The 24,406-nt window shown below is 33.0% G+C and overlaps 1 protein-coding gene across 1 annotated transcript in view; it reads right to left on the bottom strand.

Annotated features, from left to right (window-relative positions):
- The window catches only part of LOC111709591 (uncharacterized), a 31,237-nt gene extending 13,543 nt beyond the window's left edge, over window positions 1-17,694 (bottom strand). Inside the window, exons 1-11 of the mRNA XM_023483325.1 lie at window positions 17,644-17,694; window positions 16,520-17,379; window positions 15,318-15,362; window positions 14,621-14,690; window positions 9,630-9,679; window positions 8,139-8,230; window positions 4,592-4,676; window positions 3,302-3,386; window positions 1,901-1,958; window positions 1,439-1,570; window positions 921-1,113 (exon numbers count right to left, since the gene is read on the bottom strand). Coding sequence (XP_023339093.1) covers window positions 921-1,113; window positions 1,439-1,570; window positions 1,901-1,958; window positions 3,302-3,386; window positions 4,592-4,676; window positions 8,139-8,230; window positions 9,630-9,679; window positions 14,621-14,690; window positions 15,318-15,362; window positions 16,520-17,379; window positions 17,644-17,689 — 1,716 coding nt within the window. The 5' untranslated portion in view covers window positions 17,690-17,694. The remainder of the gene's footprint in view (window positions 1-920; window positions 1,114-1,438; window positions 1,571-1,900; window positions 1,959-3,301; window positions 3,387-4,591; window positions 4,677-8,138; window positions 8,231-9,629; window positions 9,680-14,620; window positions 14,691-15,317; window positions 15,363-16,519; window positions 17,380-17,643) is intronic.
- Window positions 17,695-24,406: the final 6,712 nt, after the last annotated feature.

Genomic DNA, 24,406 nt, shown 5'->3' with positions numbered 1-24,406 from the left:
GTTTTTAAACAAGCCATGACTCAAACTAAACAGTATATCTGCTATAATCTGCAACTTGGAGGAGAAAGAAACCAGTTTAATTTTCCATATCGATGTGACGTGACAACAAAATCGATTAAATACTTTCAGACGACTCAGACAATATGTAGTGTATTAAAGAATGTGTAAGACCTGAGGCCGAATTTAAAGAATTTGAGCCACGGCATACATTTAAGCAACGGCTCAAATGTGGTAGGTTCCACTTAAGATCGTATTTAATGTTTCAAGATTTAAACCGGCGCTCAATTGTAACCGGTATTTGGGGGATTTGAGACGCGGCTAAAATGCATTAAATTCGAACTCTGGATAAAAATACCCCGTCTCTTTTGATAAAAATTATGCTAAAGTTGAATCAAATATTAAATATAAAATCTAAAAAAGAAGGTTTTTAAAGTCATACTTGACATTCAGACGGCTAGAAGTAGCACTAAAAACTCGATAACAATTTCTAAATTATGTTTTTGGCAAGGGTAGATTAAAATAAATGCTCTGCTACTATACATAATTTTAACTATTATTTGCATCAATTATTAGGAATGTTTCGCTTCATTAGATGATAAGTTTTGCTTTGATAGGGCTAGACATTGTTAGTAAATTGTGAATATTTCATAGTTAATTGCAGTTGCGGATCTACTCTGCGTGCATATTGAAACAATTTGTAACCGAGGAGCATAAAAAGCATTGAATTTTGAAAATGTTGAAAATTCACATAATAGTTTCCTATGACCAGAATATTTCATTCATTTTTTATGTCAGATTGTAAATCCGTCTTGTGTTTACATCACCGCCCGGAGACAGTACACTGCAGTACAAAAGATGCGCACACCTCTGAAATAACTGTCTTTGCATTGTAACCTTGATTCTTTGTAACTTAAACTTTACACTAGGTCATACAGACCTTCTAAACTGAAACTGCAATTAAGTTTGATAAAACTTACCGCTGCTGGATTTTTGAAAGTTTTTCTATCTGAGAGCAGAGACATCTGTGAAGTGGCGCGAGAATTAACACTTAGTACAGATGTACACCTGGAGCACTGGAGCAGAGAAGTCGTGGACCGTAACCGGTTAACCGGCCTAGGCAGAGAAACGTTGACTATCAAGAAACTGACAATATTGGGGTCTTAGTAAATGCAGTAAAATTCTAAAGGACTGTAAGTGTAATTTCAAGTACTCTCCATGCAAAAATAGCAATGTCCGATTCACAAAGGTTCTCTTGACAACATTATTTGATCAATAATGTAAAAGATATTGTTGTTTTTTAGTTGTAAAAGTGTTCAGTTCTGATGGCTGCTTTATGGTTTCATTTAGTAAACATGCACAAGTTACTTTTGTAGAAAATCCGCATGTGAAAATAATTGTACATTTTTCTATCATTATAAACAGAATAAATAGAACTGACCTGACAGCCACTATTCCTGATGTCTCCATACCGTTTGAATCTCCCTGTCTGCTCTGCAGAATAGTTTTACCAAATATATCACTTCCGGTCTTAGAGAACCGTTTAAATAACGACCCGTTAGAGGACTGCTTCCTAAACATAAATAGGAATAATAAAAACATTGCTGTTGCTAAATATGGGAATAACACCATTGCTATATAGCTAAATATGATTAGTAAAAACGTTGCTATTGCTTAATATAAATATAGAAAAATTACACCATTGCTATTGCCAAATAGGAATAATAAAAACGTTGCTATTCCTAAAAATATATGAAAAGTAACACCATTGCTATTGCTAAATAGGAATAATAATAACATTGCTATTGCTACATATAGCTTATATTTTAGGAAAATAGAAAAAATAATAACATTTATAATTTTTATGAACAAATATTTGCACTTTAATAAAGAATGATCTTACTTATGATGAGCTTGATTAAGATGACCGGCTAAATCTGCTGGACCGTACATTTCGAATCCTAAATATCAGAGTTGGAAATTAATGAACAAGAAATAAGCTGTTCAACTACTTCTCGGTGTTCATTAATTTCGAACTCAGAGTTATGCCGATTATTTAATTCTTAAACCTCTGCCCTTTTTTTCAAGAAACCGAGAAAACTGTAAATATTATTTAAACAATAAGTGGTGAGAAGACAGATGAGTTAAGAAGAATTGATAAGCTTTAGTTAAAAAATCAAAGCTCATAATTGGCTGGATCGTATATTGCAATTTTGTTTCGATAGAACAAAGTATATTCATAAGAACAAAATTTTCTTTCACACATTTTCTGTTTTTTAATTGGCCAAAATATCAAAATTAAAGCTCTGAACAGAATGACCGTAATTTTTGAAAACTACCAATTACTAAAAAGCGAAATTTTTTATTAAAATACGTATTGCTTATTGATCTATCTATTTTTGGAGGTTTTAGAACACTTCTTCCAAAAGTTACTAGAAGAATTTAAGAAGAAAGGAATGTCTCACCCTTAATGTAAAAAAAAGGCATGCATGAAAATAATCAGTTTTCAAAGAGAAAAAAGTCATGGTTATCTTATTCAATCTTGATCAGCCACAGCTTTTAGGAGTACAGTTGATTATCGGAGATGCCACTCAGGCGCGCAACTAGACTTTTGGGACAAATTTTATTTTTTGGGGGGCTTTTTTCAGTTTGGAGAATTTTGTGTATGGGAAATCTTAAATCTTTTTTTTTAGGTCAAATTTTTTTTATTTAAGGGCACTTTCAAAATATATAAAGGGGCATTTTTTTTAAACTATGGGTTAGTTTTTGATGGGGGCAAAACTTCTTAATTGTTTGAGCATTATCTTAATAGAATAAGGGGAATATTTTTAGATAGGGCTGTAAATTTTAAAGTTAGTTTATTTCTAAAACATTTAGGGATAACAAAATTAAATTTAAGTGCAAATTAAAAATATTTGGTGGCATTCTAAAAAAAAGGGTTACAAATGTTGAATAAAGGGGCAAATTTAAGTCTGGTGGAGCAATTTGAATAAGAATGTGCGAGTGTAATTTAAAAAATCCAAATTTGGAGGCATTTTTTAAAGAAAGGAGGATTTTATTTATAACATATATTGAAAAAAGTTATAGTTAATTTGAGTTTGCTTAAAGAGTGTAAGTTTAAAACAAAAATTACTGTGGGGCATAATTAGATATTTTTTGAACTATATGGACCCCTATTCAGGACTTCTTAAGGGCCCCCCCTTAATCAGGTTAGGGGGTATCTGACCCCCATGCCCCCCCCCTAGTTGCGCGCCTGACCACTTTATAGAAAGTCACATAAGATAACGAGAACAGTCCTTTTTACCTGTTGTATAATGCGGATCTCTTCCTTCACTGAGTGCCAGAACAGTCTCGCACTTACGAATCGGACTGTAGGTGTAATTAGGATCCTAGATATACAACACGTTAGAATCGGACTGTAGGTAAAATTAGGATTTATACAACATGATACACTAAAGCTTACGAATTGGTGCGTATGTGTAATTAGAATTATAAAATCATGTTTAACTAAAGCTTACGAATCGGACCGTCGGTATAATTAGGATCTTATATGTAAACAACATATTAAACTAAAGCTTACGAATCGGACTGTGGGTGTAATAAGGATTCTATATATATACAAGTTAAACTAAAGCTTACGAATCGGACTGTATGTGTAATTAGAATTCTATAATCATGTTTTACTAAAGCTTACGATTCGGACCGTCGGTATAATTAGGATCTTATATATAAACAACATATTAAACTAAAGCTTACGAATCGGACTGTGGGTGTAATAAGGATTCTATATATATACAACAAGTTAAACTAAAGCTTTCGAATCGGACTGTAGGTGTAATTCAAATTCTATAATCATGTTTTACTAAAGCTTACGAATCGAACCGTCGGAATAATTAGGATCTTTGCGTATACAAGATGTTAAACTAAAGCTTACGAATCGGACTAAGGGTGTAATTATGAATTCTAAATATAACACGTTTAACTATCAGATATGAATTATTATCCATTTACCATTATTTTGTTTCAAATAAAATTTTAATTAAGATTCAGTTATTATAAAATAATACCCCATAATCAGGGGCGTATACAGCGGGATTAGATTTGAGGACATAGCCCCCGAATCCGGATAAGTGAACACCATGGTTCTCAGGGGGTATTCTTCAGTCCCTGACAATATTCATGGTTACTTCAAAAAAAAAGACTCAAAGAAGCTTAAACCATATGAAAACATGTCTAAAATATTTTCTTGATGATACTAAAAGGAACAGGAATTAAATACTGGTCTCAAACTATTATTTTCGAATTCTTATATCTGTAAAGCCTGATATTTCAAACTATGAATTCCGTTAGTCAATGTTTGATATATCAAAGATTTTCACAATCGGGTTTCAAAGATACTAGAAAAATAGAAAGTTATAATTTGAGACAACATATAGACAAAGAAACAAGCTCACAAAAGCAGTTCTTTTAAGCCTCTCCTTGTCAGCTGATTTTTTAAAAATTTACTAAAGCGCCAATTAGAAGAGACCAATCTGGGCATTTGAGCATTCTTTAGGTATTATTTGCTACAAATACGCAAACAATATTTAATCACCTTGGAAGTAGTTAATCTGTCCATAAGGCTGCGAGTGCTGAAGTTTCTTCTAATCTCGGTATTTTTGGCATGCGACATTTTCGTCCTAAAAACATAAATATAAATTATCCAAAAATAAAATATCTAAATGTATGTTATTCTTGGATAATTTTGACGTTTGCAATAAATACCTAAATACAAAATTGGCAACTTTTTATTGTACATTAAAGTATGATTCTATATATTTATTAATTCTATAGCGGATAGTTTATCTTTTCAATCATTTATTTATTATGTGTGTGCGTATTTCTGGCATAACTCTTGAACCGATTTGCCACACATTTTGATCTGGCAACTCAGTAGAACCCGCGGGAATGCTTTTAGCTTGGTTTAAAAATTGGAAGTTAACAATTTGATTTTTATAGACGAAGTTTGGATTCCAGTTAAAGCTGAGTTCCCAAGCTAGTCATTTTATATTTTAAGATTTAAAAATGCAAAAAAGATTGGAATTTTCAGAAATTGTTTAACATAAAAGCATTAAACAGGATGAAAGGGGAAGAGAATGACTGCAAAAAAATCAAACTGTTGCATCTGGAAAAAGTTTTAAAAAATTTATTAATCTTATTTGCAACAAAACTCTTAGCTTTAGTTCATAATTTCATGAATATATAATAGATGGATATATCATAGACAAGCTTAGATTTAATTTTCCGGCTGGGGTGTCATGCAGTACATTAGACACTGGACCCTGGACTTAAAATTTGTCTTTGGTTTTCGTAAAGTAAATAGTTGTCAATGAAGTTTAGAAAACATTATAAATCTTAAAACCTTGGTAAACTTTAGCCTCCTTCTTTGTATTAACGAAACAGATGGAGATACTGATGATTTTAACAACCTTGGTAGTATTTAATAATTTAAATTTTAGACAAATATCTCAATATTTTAGTTAATTCTACAAAATGGCAGACCACTTTTGGAAATCCCAAAACAAGGAGCATTTGATGCATTTGAGACTTGAGAGGCAATGTCATGTTTAAACGATATCATTTATGGTATCTCGGTTTTTTATATTCCAGGGCCCACAACTTTCTAATATTCTATTTTGGACCCTGAACTTCCCTTCTAATATTTTTTTTTAAGGAACTAGTACTTTTTCAAGAATGAACGATAAAATGACAATTTGTCAGAGTGAACCTTCAGTACACCATACAAAGATTTAAAAATTTAACCAAAAATCTCGGGTCCACTTAGCTATATCAGCTGTGAACCCCATCCAAAAGTATTACATTTACGCCGCTGGTCCAGAAGTGTTCTGATATGTAGATAGAATCGTATGTACGCCGCTGGTCCAGAAGTGTTCTGATAGGTAGATAGAATCGTATGTACGCCGCTGGTCCAGAAGTGTTCTGATAGGTAGATAGAATCGTATGTACGCCGCTGGTCCAGAAGTGTTCTGATAGGTAGATAGAATCGTATGTACGCCGCTGGTCCAGAAGTGTTCTGATAGGTAGATAGAATCGTATGTACGCCGCTGGTCCAGAAGTGTTCTGATAGGTAGATAGAATCGTATGCTCTCTTCTATTCTCAGTATAAATTGATGATTAAAAATAAAAACCAGATTTCTTGGCATTCCTGCATACTCATTCTAAGAATTAGCATTTCATTTGCAACTGTAAAGTAGCGCAAAAAACTGATTACTTAAACTTGACCTTACCTCAATATCTTTGTCACCTGATGTCGCAAACAGTTTGAATAAACTGTTTACACAATCAGGTTGCAAAGATCTAAAGATTAACACAATAGAGTTTTGGCAGGGTATCAGTCCGAGTCCCTTTACTAAATTTTGTGAGGCATTGCTTAGAAATTCAGTTGCAAAATTATCAATGCATTTTGATTTTTAAATTTCAATTTTCTATGTTAATTTTTTTTTATAATTTCCAACTTCCTTCCGACAAAAAGCTTAACATGTACTGAACATGTACTGAACATGTACTTAGCATGTACTTAGCATGTACTTAACATGTACTAAACATGTACTTAACATGTACTTAACATGTACTGAACATGTACTGAACATGTACTGAACATGTACTTAGCATGTACTTAACATGTACTGAACCAAAATTAATAATTGTAGGTCGTTAGTTCATAGAGTTTAAACTATGCATAAAAAAATTTAAAAACAAATTTTAATCTTTGGTTTAAATTTTAAAAATAAAACATTTTATTTACTTCATAAAACCTTTTAAATATACAGTATCCACCCCTGGATAAAGTTACCGGTGTCTAATGGCGTCTACTAAAAATATAAATGGATTGCTCATGCAATAACACCGTGATCTAAACAGGTGTGAACATTATGCACTAACTAGTGAGACATGAACCAAATGTGAACCCTAGAGGTTCTGACCCGACTGTACATATTTAATTGGAGATCATGATTCCTCAAAGAATTGATAAAGTCTATATTAAAGGGACACGCAATTTCCAGAACCTTTAATTAAAATTAGACCTCTTACGAATTTATTTGCCGGAAAATTGAGAATAAAATTATTTGACTCTTTTTAAAAATGGCGTCTTATTATTACGTTAACAGTCCCTTTAATATTAACGAAGTAAAAAAAAAAAAAAACACTATATGCATATATATAATATAGCTTTTAGCTCATATATATACATTTGTTAATATGTGGATTTATATGTTAGCTATAGCTAGCCGAACGGTTGGACCGAAATTGTTTGAGGGAACCCTTGAGTACCCCGAGGGTAACATAGGCCAAAAAATGACATTTTTTTCAATTAAAAAAATCCACGGGCAACGCCGGGCTCTTCAGCTAGTATTTTATAAATATATGTATGTGTGTTTTCTCATGAAGTCGAGTACATAGTAAGTTTTGTACTGAAAAATCAGTGTTTTCTTTAAATAAGCGTGTTGTGTAATATGTATTACTGTAATCAAATTGATTTTATTTTTCTCAAAACGATTTGAAATTTTTTAATTTTCTTCTTTAAAAATTATTGTTTTAAATTTGATCTGATAACCTTGAAAAAGTAACGATTTCCCTAGTTTCAGGGTTAAACATTTTCTTAAAATTCCAACGTCACCCAAACCCAACCCAGCTGGCAAATACAGGATGTCCTTTTGAACATAACAATTTAAAAGAAGACCTTTTGTGGCATGTTTTTTTTTCAATATTAAAATTAAGTCGTTGTCAACAAATAATATATTGTAAGACACACTGCATTTGATAAATTGAGTTTTTATGAGAATTTGAGAAATTTTCTTGAAAACCTTTAAACAATAGAAATATTGCGAATTCTGAGTGTGGAATTAATAAGTACCAAGAAGTAGTTGAACTTGGCATGGATAGTATAACTAGAGACACCTTTATGTTCTATATGTTAGCTATAAACGTAAAAACGTTGAAATATAAAGCTAAGAAATACATAATGTTAAAAATTGTAAAATGTAAAATAGATCATCAAAATCAAGCTAAGACAACTGTTTTTAATCACAAAGTTAGTAAAATTGTCTATTTTTCCGACCTAGACCTATCTAGACGCTTACTTTTTCTGTACAGAAGGTAGAACAAGGCTTCGGAGGCTGGTAAACTCCTGGTTTACGTCCTGGGTAGAGGTTCGGGTCAACCACAGCGCCACCTAGACATAGTTTACTAATATGCGCCACCTAGACATTGTTTACTAATATGCGCTACCTAGACATGGTTTACTAATATGCGCCACCTAGACATACTTTACTAATATGCGCCACCTAGACATGGTTTAATAATTTGCGCCACCTAGACATGGTTTACTAATATGCGCCACCTAGACATTTTTTACTGATAGGTGCCACCTAGACATATTTTATTAAGCTCGCCACCTAGAAAAAGTAAAATAATATGTGCCACCTAGATATAGTTTACTTATAGGCGCCATCTAGGTATGGTTTATTTATAGGCGCCACCTATATATTCTGTTTACTAACAGGCGCCACCTAGACGTAGATTACAAATAATAGGCGCCACCTAGATATATCTTACTAATCGCAACTAGACAAAGTTTGAAATACTAGGCGCCACACAGATAAATTTTTCTAATGTGCGTCACATAGACAATGTTTACTAATGCCAGGCGCCAGATGAATATTGCGCCACCTATACATAGTATAAAAATACTATGCGCCACCATAATATATTTTACTAATTTGCGCCACTTAGATACATTTTATTAATATGGGCCATCTAGACATAGTTTAAAAATACTATGCCTCACCTAGATATATTTTACTAATATGCACTACCTTTAAACATTTTACTAATACCCGCCACCTAGACAAAGTTTACTAATATTAGGCGCCGGCGCCACCTAGATATATTTTAATTATTTCTGCCATCCTAGAAATACTTTCCTAATATGTGCCACCTAAATACACTTTGCTAATAGGCGCCACCTATGTATAGTATGTTTACTAATAGGCATCACCTAGATAAAGTAAATTAATTAGCGCCACCTAAATATGGTTTACTAATAAGCGCCACCTAAATATGGTTTACTAATAAGCGCCACCTAGATATGGTTTACTAATAAGCGCCACCCAGACATAGTTTACTTACCAAGACAAAGTTTGGTAATAGGCGCCACTATAAAATAGTTAACAAAATGGCGCCGCTTAGACATAATTTACTAATAAGCGCTACCTATGTACAACACCACCTGCATTCAGGAGTAAATATAGTTTACTAATACTGTCAACCACACTACCATCTAAACAATATGTCTACACAAATTTCACAGAAATGACATTTAATCTTAGATTATTGTGGTCAATTTCGAAAATTTATTTTGGCTGCTCTTGGTACAATACTTCAGACTAAATCTAATTAAAGGAGTAAATATAAGAAAACCTTTTTCTCAAGTTGATTTTTTATCGTTTTTTCTTTTCTAGAACTTACAATCCTTACATACATTCTAAAAAGATAATTTTTAGACAATTTGTCTTTTAAGTTCTGCATTTTCCCTGTGAAGAATTGTAAAAAATGTCGAGAGTTCTTTTTACCTGTTGTCTGGCTGTTAGGGGTTCTGTTTTCGTAAACTGGGTTTGATATCCTGAAAATATAATTATTATAATTATAATAATTAATTCTGCAGGAAAAAAGGATCTAGATGATTTGTCATAACAAAATTATTAGAAATGTTTGTTTACAGTACACAACAGTATTCTAAATCAATCAATTACAAAACAAGACGCCTAGTATATCTGTAAAAAGAGAATAAAAAGGGATGGAAATAAATTCAGTTGAAATGCAATAACTTGAATGAAGAATCTAGGTTAAATAAATTCAGCTTAAGAATAAAATATATATAAATAATTCATAAAGAATTTAATTAAATTTAAACAACTAAAAATCCACAAGTTGTTTATTAGAAAATCCATTAAATCGGATTGTTAGTTTTAAGATGAGAGAAAATTCTCAAATCATCGTTTGTTTGTTTAATTTTTAAAATGTACAGACATAAAAAGTTTTTGAATTTCTTAAATTGCAATAATGTCACTTAGTTCTTTAATCTTTAATTTTCGAGAAGATTAGAGTTGCGCCTCTGTAAGGGGGGCATGCCCCACACCTGCAGAATGAAAAGAAAGAAAGAATGGCCAACCAATTAAAACAACATACTCTGGTTAGGCGGGTCCAAACTACATAGTAAATTGTGATTTTTTTATTTGTATTATCTCGTGCTTTGTAGTTGAATAAAATTATGAAAAAAATATGAATGGCGAAAATCAGTATCACAGGAATAAAAAAAACCAATAGAGTTATTGTAGAAATTTTATCATACTATAGTTAGTTTAAAAAAAAATATTTTTATCTTTCTCAATTCTCAAGGCTAAAGGCTATTGTAAACATTTAATGTAAAAAAAAGTTCTGAACTGTAATTTATTTGTGTTGAGTTTATAGAGAACAATTTGTCTCTTGGATACTGTTATAATGCAGCTAGAAGAGAGATTTGCTCCAATAACATCAAAGGCCATGGGTTTGCTTTATTTGTTACCAGAGAAAATAGCTTCTCATACCCTGGCGGATCTCAAGAGTAAACTTTCAGAGAGTTTAGAGTTTTATCAGTCTTTACTTCCAAATCTTTTACTCCTCTGTACCTAACTTCTAGACTATCTAATATAGCAAGAATTCATATTCATGGAGACAAAGCACAGTGTCTGCCAAGAGATAAAATTGTCAAGGTCTTTGTAAATATGCATCCACGAGCCCTAGAATATTCCATTGTTGAAGGACAGATATTTTTGAATTGTTCTTTTTTAATAATCAGATATTTTTTTAAGTAAATTTTAATTCTCCTTAAAGGAATTGAAATTTTCCCAGAAACTCTGATATTTTAATCCCTTTAATTTTATCTTTGCAACCCAATGTCCTAGATATCAAACTTTGAATTCTTTTGGTAAAATATTCCAAGTTTGAAATATCAAACACCACTCGGTGCAAAGATTTAGGGATTAGAATATTTGAGTTTGTGGCAAAAACTCAGTTCCAAATCTAGAGAAAATTCTGAACCTGGCAAATTTCTAACTGATTATCATATTTGATAACTAACAAGATTTATCTTCTTTGACAGAAGTTCTATAAAATCGAAAATGAATTTAGATTATGAATGTTGGTTAGATCAATCATTAATTCAATAACTTCAAGAGAAAAGGTAACATTATCTGTCCTTTTTCAATGTAGATGATTGAATTTATTATTTACCTAGGTATTTTCAAGGATGTAAGGCAAGGAAAGTTATTTCAGAAGTGTACACATATTTAGTACTGCAGTGTACTGTCTCTGGGCGCTGTAACCACAAGACGGATGTCGATGCCTGATATTATGTGAATTATCCAAATTATCAAAATTTAATGCTTTTAACCTCCTCGGATACTAAACGAACACTGATGCATCTATTATTGTTTACAAATTCCGCCCAAAGAGAACTGGTTTCAATATGTACGCAGAGTATTCACGACCGCAATTGACTTTCCTTGCCTTACATTCTTTGGTATTTTTATGCTTTTTTCCCCAGAAACTATAAATGATTATTTCTTGTAATTTAAGCTGTAAGTAAACCAGGTACTTAAAAAATAATCTTTTGCGATTCGCACACATATTTAATGAATTGACTCATATCATTCATTTTACAGCTGTTGGAAGTATAAATTTTGTAAAAACACTCGCGCCTGAGAGCCTCCCCCCCCCCAAGGACAAAATTCTGTATTCACCCTGAAACTAGACCAAAACAGAAAGTAATCAGGGGTGTAAATGCCTCGTCATGGCCTTGATTAAAAACTGTTAAACTGCTTGCGTAAAACTTATTTACAACCTTTATTTAACTCTGAAGCTAGGATGATAACAGTATGAGTGTATATACTAAACTAACCCAATATATATATATATATATTTGCCTGCTATATCAATTTCAACTCTGAAAACTGTGTTTTTTTCACAAAAAGTATTAAAAATGAAAGATACAAAGGGAAAGATACAAAATTAAGTTAAAATGCCAAATTTTCTTTTTCTTAGTAATTGAAAATACTATTTTTATTAAAAATATACAGGGTGTTCCAAAAAACATGGGAATTCAGTGACGAATTCGATATCGTCTTTGTTATAAATTAGCATTGTAGTACCTGATCTCAAAAGCCTATAGCATAATTATGTCTGCTAGAGTTTATTTTATGAAAACGGTAAATGGCTGCAATTCCTGTAATAATCTGTCTATAATGTCTCCGCAAGATTAACAGTGAAGACGGACAAGTTCACTGTTTGTATACTTTAATTTTCTTGTTGTACTAAGTACAACCGTCTAATTTACTTCTGTTTTTTTTTTGTAAAATAAATGTTAAAAGTTCATTATCTGAATAACGCAGATTACTGATTACTTATATAAATCAATATTCGGTTGCATTTAATGCATTTATTTGATAAAATTATAAACCTACAGTTTGTGCATTACAGTTGTTATTTTCCCAAACTGCAATTAACCCCCCCCCCTCACTTCGGAAACGAAGCAAATTATGTTTTTTTAATCATAATCAAGGTAAATGAAACAAGTTTATAGAAATCCATATAAAAGCAAAATTTATTAAATTGAGAAAAAAATCCAATTTTATCGTAATTTCACATTAAAATTCTTTAAATGTTCATCGTAGTTAACTTATAAGATATTTTTTATGGAAAAGTAGGGGCAGGGGCTTTTATTATTTTTATTATCATTATTTTTTTTTCAAATGAAATTAACACCCCTGACTGTGATATAACAAACTTTATCAAAAGATAACAGAGCTGGGAACTTTAGAATTTTGGATATCGAGATCAATGCTTGATCCTTTCTTTTTCTTAATCTCGTGACTAACCTAATCTTGTACTTGTATCATGAAAAGTGTATAAGATTCAACCTATCAGAATCGCGTATCCGGGAAATTTGAAATTTTGCGCGCCATTTAAGATTCATAAACAGAAACGGGAGGGACTCACTAATTTTGAAAAAACGGTTTTTGTTATTTCTGTACAATATCCCAAAAAAAATGGAATAAGCAAGAAATTAAAAGTGTCCACATTGGATATTCGGATTAAGCAGTCTTTGCCGCAAACTAAAATGTTCTAATTCCTATATATTTTCAACCTGATGGTAGAAACTTTAATATTTCAAACTTAGATTTTTTATCCAACAAAATTCATAGTTTAAAATATCTAAGGTCTATGAAAATCGGGTTGCAAAGTTATAGGAAATAGAAACTCAGGGTTTGTGAAAAAAACTAAATTCATTTTGAAATTAAAAACACAACTTGGCCATTAAAAGATGAGGGTTGGCATGATTGCAAACTGCAGAATAACCTTAGCGTTTTTGCCAGAAACTCTGAAACTTTAGTTTTTGATTACTCCAAGGACTCAAAAAGAGGTAAAGTAGGAGTTACAGTGAGTGGTGAACAAAAAAAAACTGCATTAGAAGTTTCTTGTTTTCCTCTACTAGTAGAATAAGACAGATTTAATGCGTTTATAAAAGTTTTTTGTACTTTAAATTCCCCAAAACGAGTTATTTACCCAGCCACCAAAATTGCTTAAGAAAGGGGACCCCCCTTAAAGTTTCGTACAAGGTTTCATTTTAATGGTAAAACTAACTCCAAGGAAGAGTTCTATCGTCTTTAGTGGTTTAGTGGTTTCATTAACATTTTCTGCTTATTTTCCAATTTGAGTAAAGAAAATCATACAAGTTTAAAGTTAGTGTACAGGGCTTTATTGTATAAATGTGTGTGTATTGAGTATCTTCTAAATTGTAAACATGTGTACATGTCAGAAAATTATTTTAAACTCTAGTTATTATATTTAATGTATAAACTATTTTGCATGAGATAAATTCGCACCCTGATCTCTAATAGTTCTCCTTAAATCTATTTAATTGAAATGTTTTGTTATCATTATTGAAATTATGTGGAAAAAATAATCAAAACAGCCAACCTAATTGCGTTATACTTGTACTGTTAATATAATCGTTCTGTACACAGGTACATGTATTTTAGCAATAAACTTTATCTTAATTTATCTTATCTTCTCTTATCTTATCTAACCCTTTCAAAAAAATGCCCTCCCCCCCCCCACAAGAACGAAAAAGACCGAGAAGAAATGCTCATAAACTTCGAGTTGGACAATTCTTTTGTAAATAATTTAGATTAATTCTTATCTTTCACGACTTAAACTATTTTATAAAAAGGAAAAAAAAGGTGAGAAGATAAAAATTAGCAAATAGTAACATTTTCAACTTATATACAGTTTGTACTATCCAATGATAAAAATAATTGAACATACGATGGCCGGAGATTAGAACTTTTGAATTGTTAATCGCTTCAGAAACCATTAATCCTCTATAAAGATAAGTTACATTTTTAAGGATATCTCTGAATTTCTCAAAATAAGGCTATAAGGACTAGGATTATTTCATCAAAAAGTTTCAACCCCAGGATAGATGGGTGAACATTTATGATTAGATATAAATGAGTTAACTAACCTCCAGGTTTACTACTAACTGCAGTATTTGTTGTACTCTCAGTATAGGTTTCACTTGTATCATCACTTTCCTAAATTTATATAGCTGATGAATCGGAGGCATAGGTCGGAGGGAGGGATCTAGAGAATTAGTATAATCAGTTTCCTAAATATAAAGTTTAGAAATCGGAGTCATAGGTCGGAGGAGTCGGAGAGAGACACTGTAGGATTAGTATATTCCCTCGCGGAGGGATAAAATAATGGTTACATGGGTTGATGAAATTTGAGGACCAATATCTAATCGAGGGGGCTTGGAGGAATAAAATAAAAGAGAAATGGATTGTACAGGGGCGTTGGGTACAATTGAGAGGGTTCAGAAGTTAAAGGGCATGGTTACAGTGAAATTGAAGATCATGTCGAGAGTTAGGAGGTTAAATGATTTTTTTCATAGGATCAATTGTGAGTGTAGGGAGAACCTGGAGAGGTTAAGGCCCAGGGTAAGATTGAGGGATTAAGGAGGAATAAAAAAGAGTAGTGCATTTGGGGGCATGCATGATTGAAAAGTAAGGGAAGGGGGGAGGGGGGAGGGATAAAAAACGATAATATATGAATACAAATATGAACTTAGAGATTAAAAAACAAAATATCTAATATTCGGATAAGCCTATTCTAGTTATTTTAGTTTACTTTTAATCAAACAAATTATGTTTATTTTTTACCCTCATTTCCGTTGCAGGCGGGGTACTTTGATTCAGAGGATCCATCTAAATATTCAGAAGAAATTTATGTAGGGAGCCAAACAATTATTAAAATCTATAGCAAAGAAAGCAAAGAAATGATTTATTCTAAGTAAAAAATAAATATTTATTTCTTTAAGAAACCGGGATTCCCAGAGATCCGGACAAATCCGGTTTTAGCCGGTTCAACAAGACCCGTATCGACTTTCTCCGTATTGTAGTGTTGGTATTTTTCTTCTGAATAACAATTGGATTATTTAGCTTACACGCAATAATGTTGCAACTTGATAATTTGTAAGGAGAGGGCAAATACAAAACAAAAGAATCTGGAACATTAAAATCACAGTTTTCTATTAAATTGTTTTCAGAGAACAAGGGGAAAAATAGTTCCAAAAAGTGATAAATTTTCAAGACCAAAACAGTAATTATTTTAATAATTTTTTATTTTTATTTTAATAATCTATTTTTAAACACTAATTATTTTATTAATACTTAGTGGACATTTTCTTTTACCTAAAGTAACTGACTAATAACTTTAATTCTAATTTTCAAGTTCCTATATCTTTCTAACTTAGACTATTTGATTTAACAGAATTTATAGTAAAGCAAAATGGACTAGTCAGGTTGCAATTATATAATATTTAGAAAATTAAATATGGAGAAAACTTTATTCGTTATATACCAACATTTGTATAATTTTTCAAAAATTAAGTTCGGAATCTAAATATATACTTTGCTTGTCTGTTTTCTTTTGTCTGTCTGTTTGTTTGCATCCATTAAACGTCAAAACAGCTAAACCGATCGAGTCCAAATTTTTTGTGGGGTCTCATGTTCCTAGGGAAAGATGATAGAATTTTTTAAAAATTTGTCTAACAAAATTCGATTTTTGAAAATTCTAAGAATCCACAAGTATTTAATAAAATCCGAAAATTTTGTTGTTGTTTTTGTTTTAAAATGTACAGTGAGAAAATAATCACAATGGAAATACTAGATGGGCGCGAAGCAAATTTTTCCATAGTTTTGATACTTTTTGCTCAAAAGTTTATTAATTAATCCTAAAATTATGTTATAATTAACCCCTTAAAAAATTCCTAACTTCGTGGGGGGGGGGTCATTTTCAAGAGAGGAGGCGTGATTTTTAAAGAAAATATACACCCCTAATAGGTTTTTATAATTTTGTTTACCCGAGTGAGGAGAGCGTGTTCAGGGACGGATACTAGACCAGGTCCTCCAGCTCCTCCATCTATCGGAGTAAACTGTAACCTTGAACTCGGAGCAGGTTCAGATTTTATCTCACTTGGATCAGGTTTAGATATATCATCCCTTGGATCAGGTTTAGATATATCATTCCTTGGATCAGGTTTAGATATAAAATCAACCCTTGGATCAGGTTTAGGTATATCATCCCTTGGATCAGGTTTAGATATATCATCCCTTGAATCAGGTTTAGATATATCATCCCTTGGATTAGGTTTAGGTATATCATCCCTTGGATTAGGTTTAGATATATCATCCCTTGGATTAGGTTTAATTTCGATGGTGGGATCTCCCTTAGTAGGTTTAGATTCATCACTTTGATTAGTTTTCAAATTATCATGCATTGAGTTAGGTTTAATTTCAAATTCAGTATTATCATAAATATCACTGGTAATTTCAGGTTCAGAATCTATCATCTTTCCGAGATCAGCTAAAATCTCATAATGTTCATAACTATTTATTTTGCATTCACTGGCACTAGTATTATCACTTTGGGAACTGAATTCTTGTTTAGATTCGAGATTAGGATTAATATCAGGATCAGGATCAAGAAACGGATCAGGATCAAGCAAGGGATTAGATTCGACATTGATGGGATCATTTGGATCAATTATTCCCTTTGTAGGATCAATTCCTAGTATTTCATAAGTTGGAAGCTCTTCTGCTGTACACTGCACATGATCGTGTACAGATAATCTGTGTACAGGGCTAAGGGCTGTACATTCTGTTTCAAAAGTTTCCATGTCTAACCTAGCTTGCTCCAAACTGACTTCAAGTTTGTTTTCAACTGAAACAAAACTGTTGAAGAATTGAGAAAAAAACCAGTTTATTAAAGATCGAACGTAAAAAAAACATTTTTAATTCAACTGCATGATATCATCTTTGTAAAGTAGCACTCCTAAAATCTTAAAATTATATTTTAAAATTGAATTTTTTTTTAAGTTTGGAAATCAAGTGTAGATTGTAGAACGTGAGTTTAAAGGTTTGAGGAATCCATTGTTTGAAATTTGGGCCATGGGACTACCCCCCCCCTCTCCTCTCCCCGACCTACCTTCTATACCGAGTGGCCGAATACCATTAAAACTATTAGGCTCCATTCTTATTATCTGAAAAAAGTACGATATATTTGGATTTTTCATATCAGAGGGCGCAAGTGGGCATTTTTTTTTTGGGGGGGGGGATTTTCGTAGTTTTTTTTTTTAAAATACCATCGGGGTTAAGTGCTGTAGTAAGAGAGAAAAAAAACTTCAGAAAAAAATCTATATCTAAGAAATTAAGTCTTTGCCAAAAACTGAAATTTTCTAATGACTATATCCTTGCAACCTGGCGGTGTAAACCTTTAATATTAAACTTAAATTTTTTGATCTCACAGAACTTTTTGTTTGAAATATTTAAGGTCTACGAAATTGGATTGCAAAAATATAAGTAGTAGAATATGAGTGTTTGTGACGAATACAAATTCAAATCTTGAATTATTAGTTTATTTAATAAAGTATTCGCTTACATATATGTATATATATATATGTTAGAGCTATAGCTGGCCAAATGAACCGAATTGGCTGAAATCTTTGAGGGAAATCATGGATACCCTAGGGGGTAATATAGGCTAAAAATGTTATTTTTTTAATAGAAATGTTTTTTTAAATTAATTTTTTTCTTCAAAATTGGATTTTTAGAATCTTCCACGGGCAACACGGGGCACTTAAGCTTGTATGAATTAAAGAACTATCATCAACTGGTGAATATATCAACCACGAAATTAACCAAAATAATAAAAGTGTTCTTGAAAGGATTTCGTTGACTCCCAAATATAAAAGCTACTTTTATATGTTGATCAAATTTTTCATAGGCCCTTTTTTAAGGATTCATAATAATTTTTGTTAATTTTGATTTGAGTTTGGGAGAAAGAATACGCAATTTTATCAATTTTGAATTTTTCTGTTCTATACTTTATCCTATCTATCTATAAGACCAAACTTTTTAAAAAGTATGTTTTTCCATTTTCTTCGTATCTTAATATTGAAAAATGCTATTAATTTGATTATTTTGTTTTTCTTGGTTCTATTTCTTATATCGAGAATATCTGTAAGGACTCAATACTAGTAAAATGTTAAAGGGACTGTAAGCGTGACCCTCCATGCAAAGATGACAATGCCCGATTCACAACGGTACCCTTAAAAGCTTTTTCTGATCAAGTATGAATAATCGTTTATAATTTCAAAAACTCCTTATTTTCAACTGTGGGGTCTCTACAAAAGTGATTTGCGCATTTCTACTTTTGGAGAAGATATAGAAATCATCAAAATTAAACACTTTCAAACATAGAAAAAACGACAATATCTTCCACATTATTGATCAGAAAGGTTTCAGGGTATCGTTCCTTTAATAAAATGTTTTGATTTCAAATATAAAGAAAGCTAGCAAAGGGGCCCGGCGTTGCCCGTGGAATTTTTTTTTTGAAAAATAAGAAAAAATTTCGAATGTCTTGTTTTATTATATGCAAGACTAGCTGTAGGACCCGGCGTTTTTGAAAAAAAATTTTTTTTTTTTTTTTAAAGCCTATGACACCCCCGGTCACGTCTACCCATGAGTGTCCTCAAAAAATGTCAGCCCAATCGGTCCATCCATTTGGCTGGCTATACGCAACATATATACGAATGTCATGTTTTATTAGATAGATATAGATTATAGTTTATGGTAACAGAACTGATATCTTGTTTCAAACACTAATTTTCCCCAACATTTGTAGCAAACGTAAGGTCCTTAGGTTGCAAAGAAATAAGGTTTATTGTTCTCCAGAACGAAATATGAGAAAAAAATTTTCTATGGCTAGAATATTTACTGAAGAAAACAATGAAGTTCAGAAATACACAGAAAATCACGTTTGTGAATTTTGAATATTAAAATAAATAAAACATAACAAACATTCAGAATAAAAATAGATGATTTTAATTAGTTCAGATATAAAGTATATTATTTAAAATTCGGTGATGGTGATGGACCAACTAAGAATAAAAAAGTAGACGTTAGTTCCACATTTATTGAAAATATATTTCGGTCTGGGTTGACCCTTTGTCAGTTCTAACTATATAATAACCATCAAAATCTATAAAAAATTGTTAAAAACCACAAGAAAATAAACAATCTAGAAAGATGATTTAAAAAAAATTGGGCTGTCAAATGGACAAAAGGGAAACGAACTCAGATCATGAGATGGAAAAAAGATAATTTGCAAATATTCTCTTTTTGAAAAATGTTTGATGACAATTATTATTCCTTGAGATTGTTTCTGTTTAATTATTTACAACTACTTTACAGGGAAATTAAGGGAAGTTTACTTTACCAAGGATTCCCAAGACCGATCTTGCCAACAAAACATCCAGAGCGAACCCGTGGTTAAGTTAAAATTTTAATTTCCTGAAAATTTCGCAGAGCGGTTGCAGTTATTTCACATAATTGCCGAAAGGGACGTTAAGTAACTTAACCTTCCTCTGTTGGTAGATAAAAAGGCGGATAAAAAGTTAATCAGAGGTTTGAACTTTTGTTTGAATATTGTTAATCTTGATGATCTTGAAATCCAATGATGGTACTTTTAAATTTTAAAATAAATGCTTAATCTTTCATTTAAAATTATCCCTGAAAGCAATTGGAATAATCCTGCATATGATGGAGATCAATGCTTGGTACAAAGATTCAAAACACAAAAGTACTGAATTACAGATCATTTTTGTTAATAATAGGTTTTTAGAAATTTATAAAATTTAAAAGAAGGACATTTTTATAATTCTATTAATTAAGTTTCTAATTGATGAATGAAACAATTCAAGACAAATTCTGAAAAAGATATAATTCAATATACCAATTACTTTTTTCTAGACTCATATTTCATTATTCTTCTTATGATATTAAGATACCTACACATTAGTGACGCGATTTTTTTGGACCCCTCACGCACCGGGGGTAGGGGGGATGGAAGTAAAGTACTTGAATCCCTTTTTGAAAAACTTGGTTCCTTCCTGGTGATGTCAAACTATTTCCGGTCTAAATCTGTATGCATGATAGCCGGAAATTCTGTAAAAAGTATAATATATGTCTCGATCAATGGAGTAGGAGGCTGAGCATATTCAGCAACCTACTCCCATCGTAATTCTGTACTTTGTTCGCAAGATACCAGTCCGTCGATAATATATTACACTTTTTACAGAATTTCCGGCTATCATGCATACAGATTTAGATCGGAAATATTTTAACACCACCAGATAGGAACCAAGTTTTTCAAAAAGGGGTACTTTACTCCCCCCCCCCGTGCGGGAGGGGTCAAATATAATCGCCCCACACCTTAAGGATAAAAGTCTATAATGTATTATAGAAGGATAAGCAGAGCATTTGTATGCGTAAGTGTTTTGTGTAATTTGTTTGTCTGCGTCTCTGTTTGTTTGTCCGATCATAACTCATGAGCCTATGGACTGATTTGCCTCAAAATTTGATTGGGGAACTCAGGAGACCCACGGCAATGGTCTTAGCTTGGTTTCCTAAATTTCTAAGTTGAGTGGGTAGACTTAAATAGCGAAAACGTAGTTTCACGGTAAATCGTCAAGTAACCTTGGCCAGCGCTGCAGGTTCCCAAGCTATAGTGCTATATAAAGTAGTAATCCATGTTTGATCCCCTGGATCGGTTTGCTTCAAATTTTTATTGGGGAACTTGGTAGAACCACAGGAATGTTTTTAACTTGGTTTTAAGATGCTAACTTGGTTGATTCGACTTTTACCGAGGAAAGTAGCTAAAATCGTAATTTAAGACCAAGAGCGGGTAAACGGCGGGAGTTACAATGAGTACTCTGGGCAACGCTAGTGTTATATAAAGTAGTGATATGTGTTAGTGTGTCAGGTTAATTGTTTGTTTGGATGTCCAATCATAACTCATGAACCCCTAGACCGATTTACCTCACATTTTGATTAGGAAACTCGATAGGACTACAGGAATATCCTAAGCCTTGTTAAAAAGTTCTCAGTTGAGTGGGTTGACTTTTATTGTGAAAACTCCAGACATAGCTAGCTTTCCTAGTTAGTATTTAATGAAATGAAACTGACACAAAATATTCCAATCAATCATGAAGGTAAAAGCAGACAGACCACATTTTAAAATTCAGAAATCAAGGGAATATTCTTAATTCTTAAACGATATTCTTGGTTTTTGATAGATTCCTTTTACAAATAAATGTTACGTGGAACGAAGACGATTAATTCCCATGTTTACTGAGACAACCTGTGCTATAAAAGAGCCAGTTTACTGGGACACCCTGCACTAAGAGAGAAAGTTTACTGAGACACACTGCACTAAGAGAGCGGGACACCCTGCACTAAGAGAGAAAGTTTACTGAGACACACTGCACTAAGAGAGCCAGTTTACTGGGACACCCTGCACTAAGAGAGAAAGTTTACTGAGACACACTGCACTAAGAGAGCAAGTTTACTGGGACACCCTGCACTAAGAGAGCAAGTTTACTGAGACACCCTGCACTAAGAGAGCCAGTTTACTGAGACACCCTGCACTAAGAGAGCCAGTTTACTGGGACACCCTGCACTAAGAGAGCCAGATTACTGGGACACCCTGCACTAAGAGAGCAAGTTTACTGCGACACCATGCACTAAGAGAGCAAGTATACACTGGGACACCCTGCACTAAGAGAGCAAATATACACTGGGACACCCTGCACTAAGAGAGCAAGTTTACTGAGACACCCTGCACTGAGAGAGCAAGTTTACTGAGACACCCTGCACTAAGAGAGCAAGTTTACTGAGACACACTGCACTAAGAGAGCCAGTTTACTGGGACACCCTGCACTAAGAGAGCAAGTTTACTGAGACACCCTGCACTGAGAGAGCAAGTTTACTGAGACACCCTGCACTAAGAGAGCAAGTTTACTGAGACACCCTGCACTTAGAGAGCAAGTTTATATACTTGGAAACCCTGCACTAAGAGAGCAAGTATAATGGGACACCCTGAACTAAGAGAGCAATTATACTGGGACACCATGCACTAAGAGAGCAAGTATAATGGGACACCCTGCACTAAGAGAGCAAGTATACTGGGACACCTTGCACTAAGAGAGCAAGTTTATATACTTGGAAACCATGCACTAAGAGAGCAAGTATAATGGGACACCCTGCACTAAGAGATCAATTATACTGGGACACCATGAACTAAGAGAGCAAGTATAATGGGACACCCTGCACTAAGAAAGCAAGTATACTGGGACACCTTGCTCTAAGAGAGCAAGTTTATATACTTGGAAACCCTGCACTAAGAGAGCAAGTATAATGGGACACCCTGCACTAAGAGAGCAATTATACTGGGACACCATGCACTAAGAGAGCAAGTATAATGGGACACCCTGCACTAAGAGAGCAAGTTAACTGGGACACCCTGCACTAAGAGAGCAAGATACTAGGACACCCTGGACTAAGAGTGCAGTTTACTGGGACACCCTGCACTAAGAGAGGAAGTATACTGGGACACCCTGCACTAAGAGAGGAAGTATAATGGGACACCCTGCACTAAGAGAGCAGGTATAATGGGACACCCTGCACTAAGAAAGCAAGATACTGAGACACCCTGGACTAAGAGTGCAGTTTACTGGGACACCCTGCACTAAGAGAGCAAGTTTATATACTGGGACACCCTGCACTTAGAGTTCGAGTTTACTGAGACACCCTGCACTAAGAGAGCATTTATACTGAGACACCCTGCACTAAGAGAGCAAGTTTATATACTGGGACACCCTGCATTAAGAGAGGACGTATAATGGGACACCCTGCACTAAGAGAGCAAGTATACTGGGACACCATGCACTAAGAGAGGAAGTATACTGAGACACCCCGCACTAAGAAAGCCAGTTTACCCTCTACAGAGAGTCAAGTTGACATTTACAAAAGCCTGCGAACATTTTGACCTCAAACAAAAGAAACCAGTTTATCCTATATGGCCCAATTATCACAAAGACAAAATCCAATTTCTTAAAATTTGTATTTTATGATTTTATTTTTGCCAGAATTCTAAAATTTTCAAAAAAACTTATTGGGGAAAAACATATCCAAGGTTAGGAAAAATTTAAACCCTAAATTTTAAAACCCATCTTGTGAAATAATTTGCAAGAAGGAATTTTAACAACTCACGACACGAAATTCAAAATAAAAGTTTTAAGAAGACAGTTGACGAGATTATGAGAGAAAAAATTTGAAAATGTTTCATTATCAAAATTTATCAAAAGCTAAAAATGGAAAGATTTTCTTATCGACACAATAAAAACACTGCAACCCTAAATGTGGCACGCTCTTACACACAAATTGATCAGTATTTTGCTCCCTTTAAACTTAAGCTAGAATCAAGCGCATAGCATTCTTAAAACGTATAGGTCTAGAGCTACAAAAAAGTGTAAGTAGCTAGTAAGGTAAAACCAAAAGGGCAAGGCGTTGCGACACGTCAATATTGAGGCTGATTAAAAATTTAATGTCGAAATTTTTTAGTTAACGTAGTCTAGGTCTCAGTAAAAAATGACCTGAAGTATAACCTCAGATATATTATAATGCAAAACTTGTAATGCTCATTTCTGAAGCCTTAAATCTTTATCCCATAACATTAATTTGATATAATGGTGTTTTACTTTTAAACCAAGCAACCAGAGGCGTATTCAGGAGTTTGTCCAGAGGGGGCGCTTAAATTTTTTTTCCCAGGGGGGACTTAGCCCCCGTTGGGACCTAAATCATTAACTTAGCCCCAATAGCCCCCCGCTATAAAAGAGCCAGTTTACTGG

The sequence above is a fragment of the Eurytemora carolleeae genome, unplaced genomic scaffold, assembly GCF_000591075.1.
Source record: "Eurytemora carolleeae unplaced genomic scaffold, Eaff_2.0 scaffold985, whole genome shotgun sequence".
Classification (NCBI taxonomy): domain Eukaryota; kingdom Metazoa; phylum Arthropoda; class Copepoda; order Calanoida; family Temoridae; genus Eurytemora; species Eurytemora carolleeae.
This window is presented reverse-complemented; position numbering and strand designations above follow the sequence as displayed.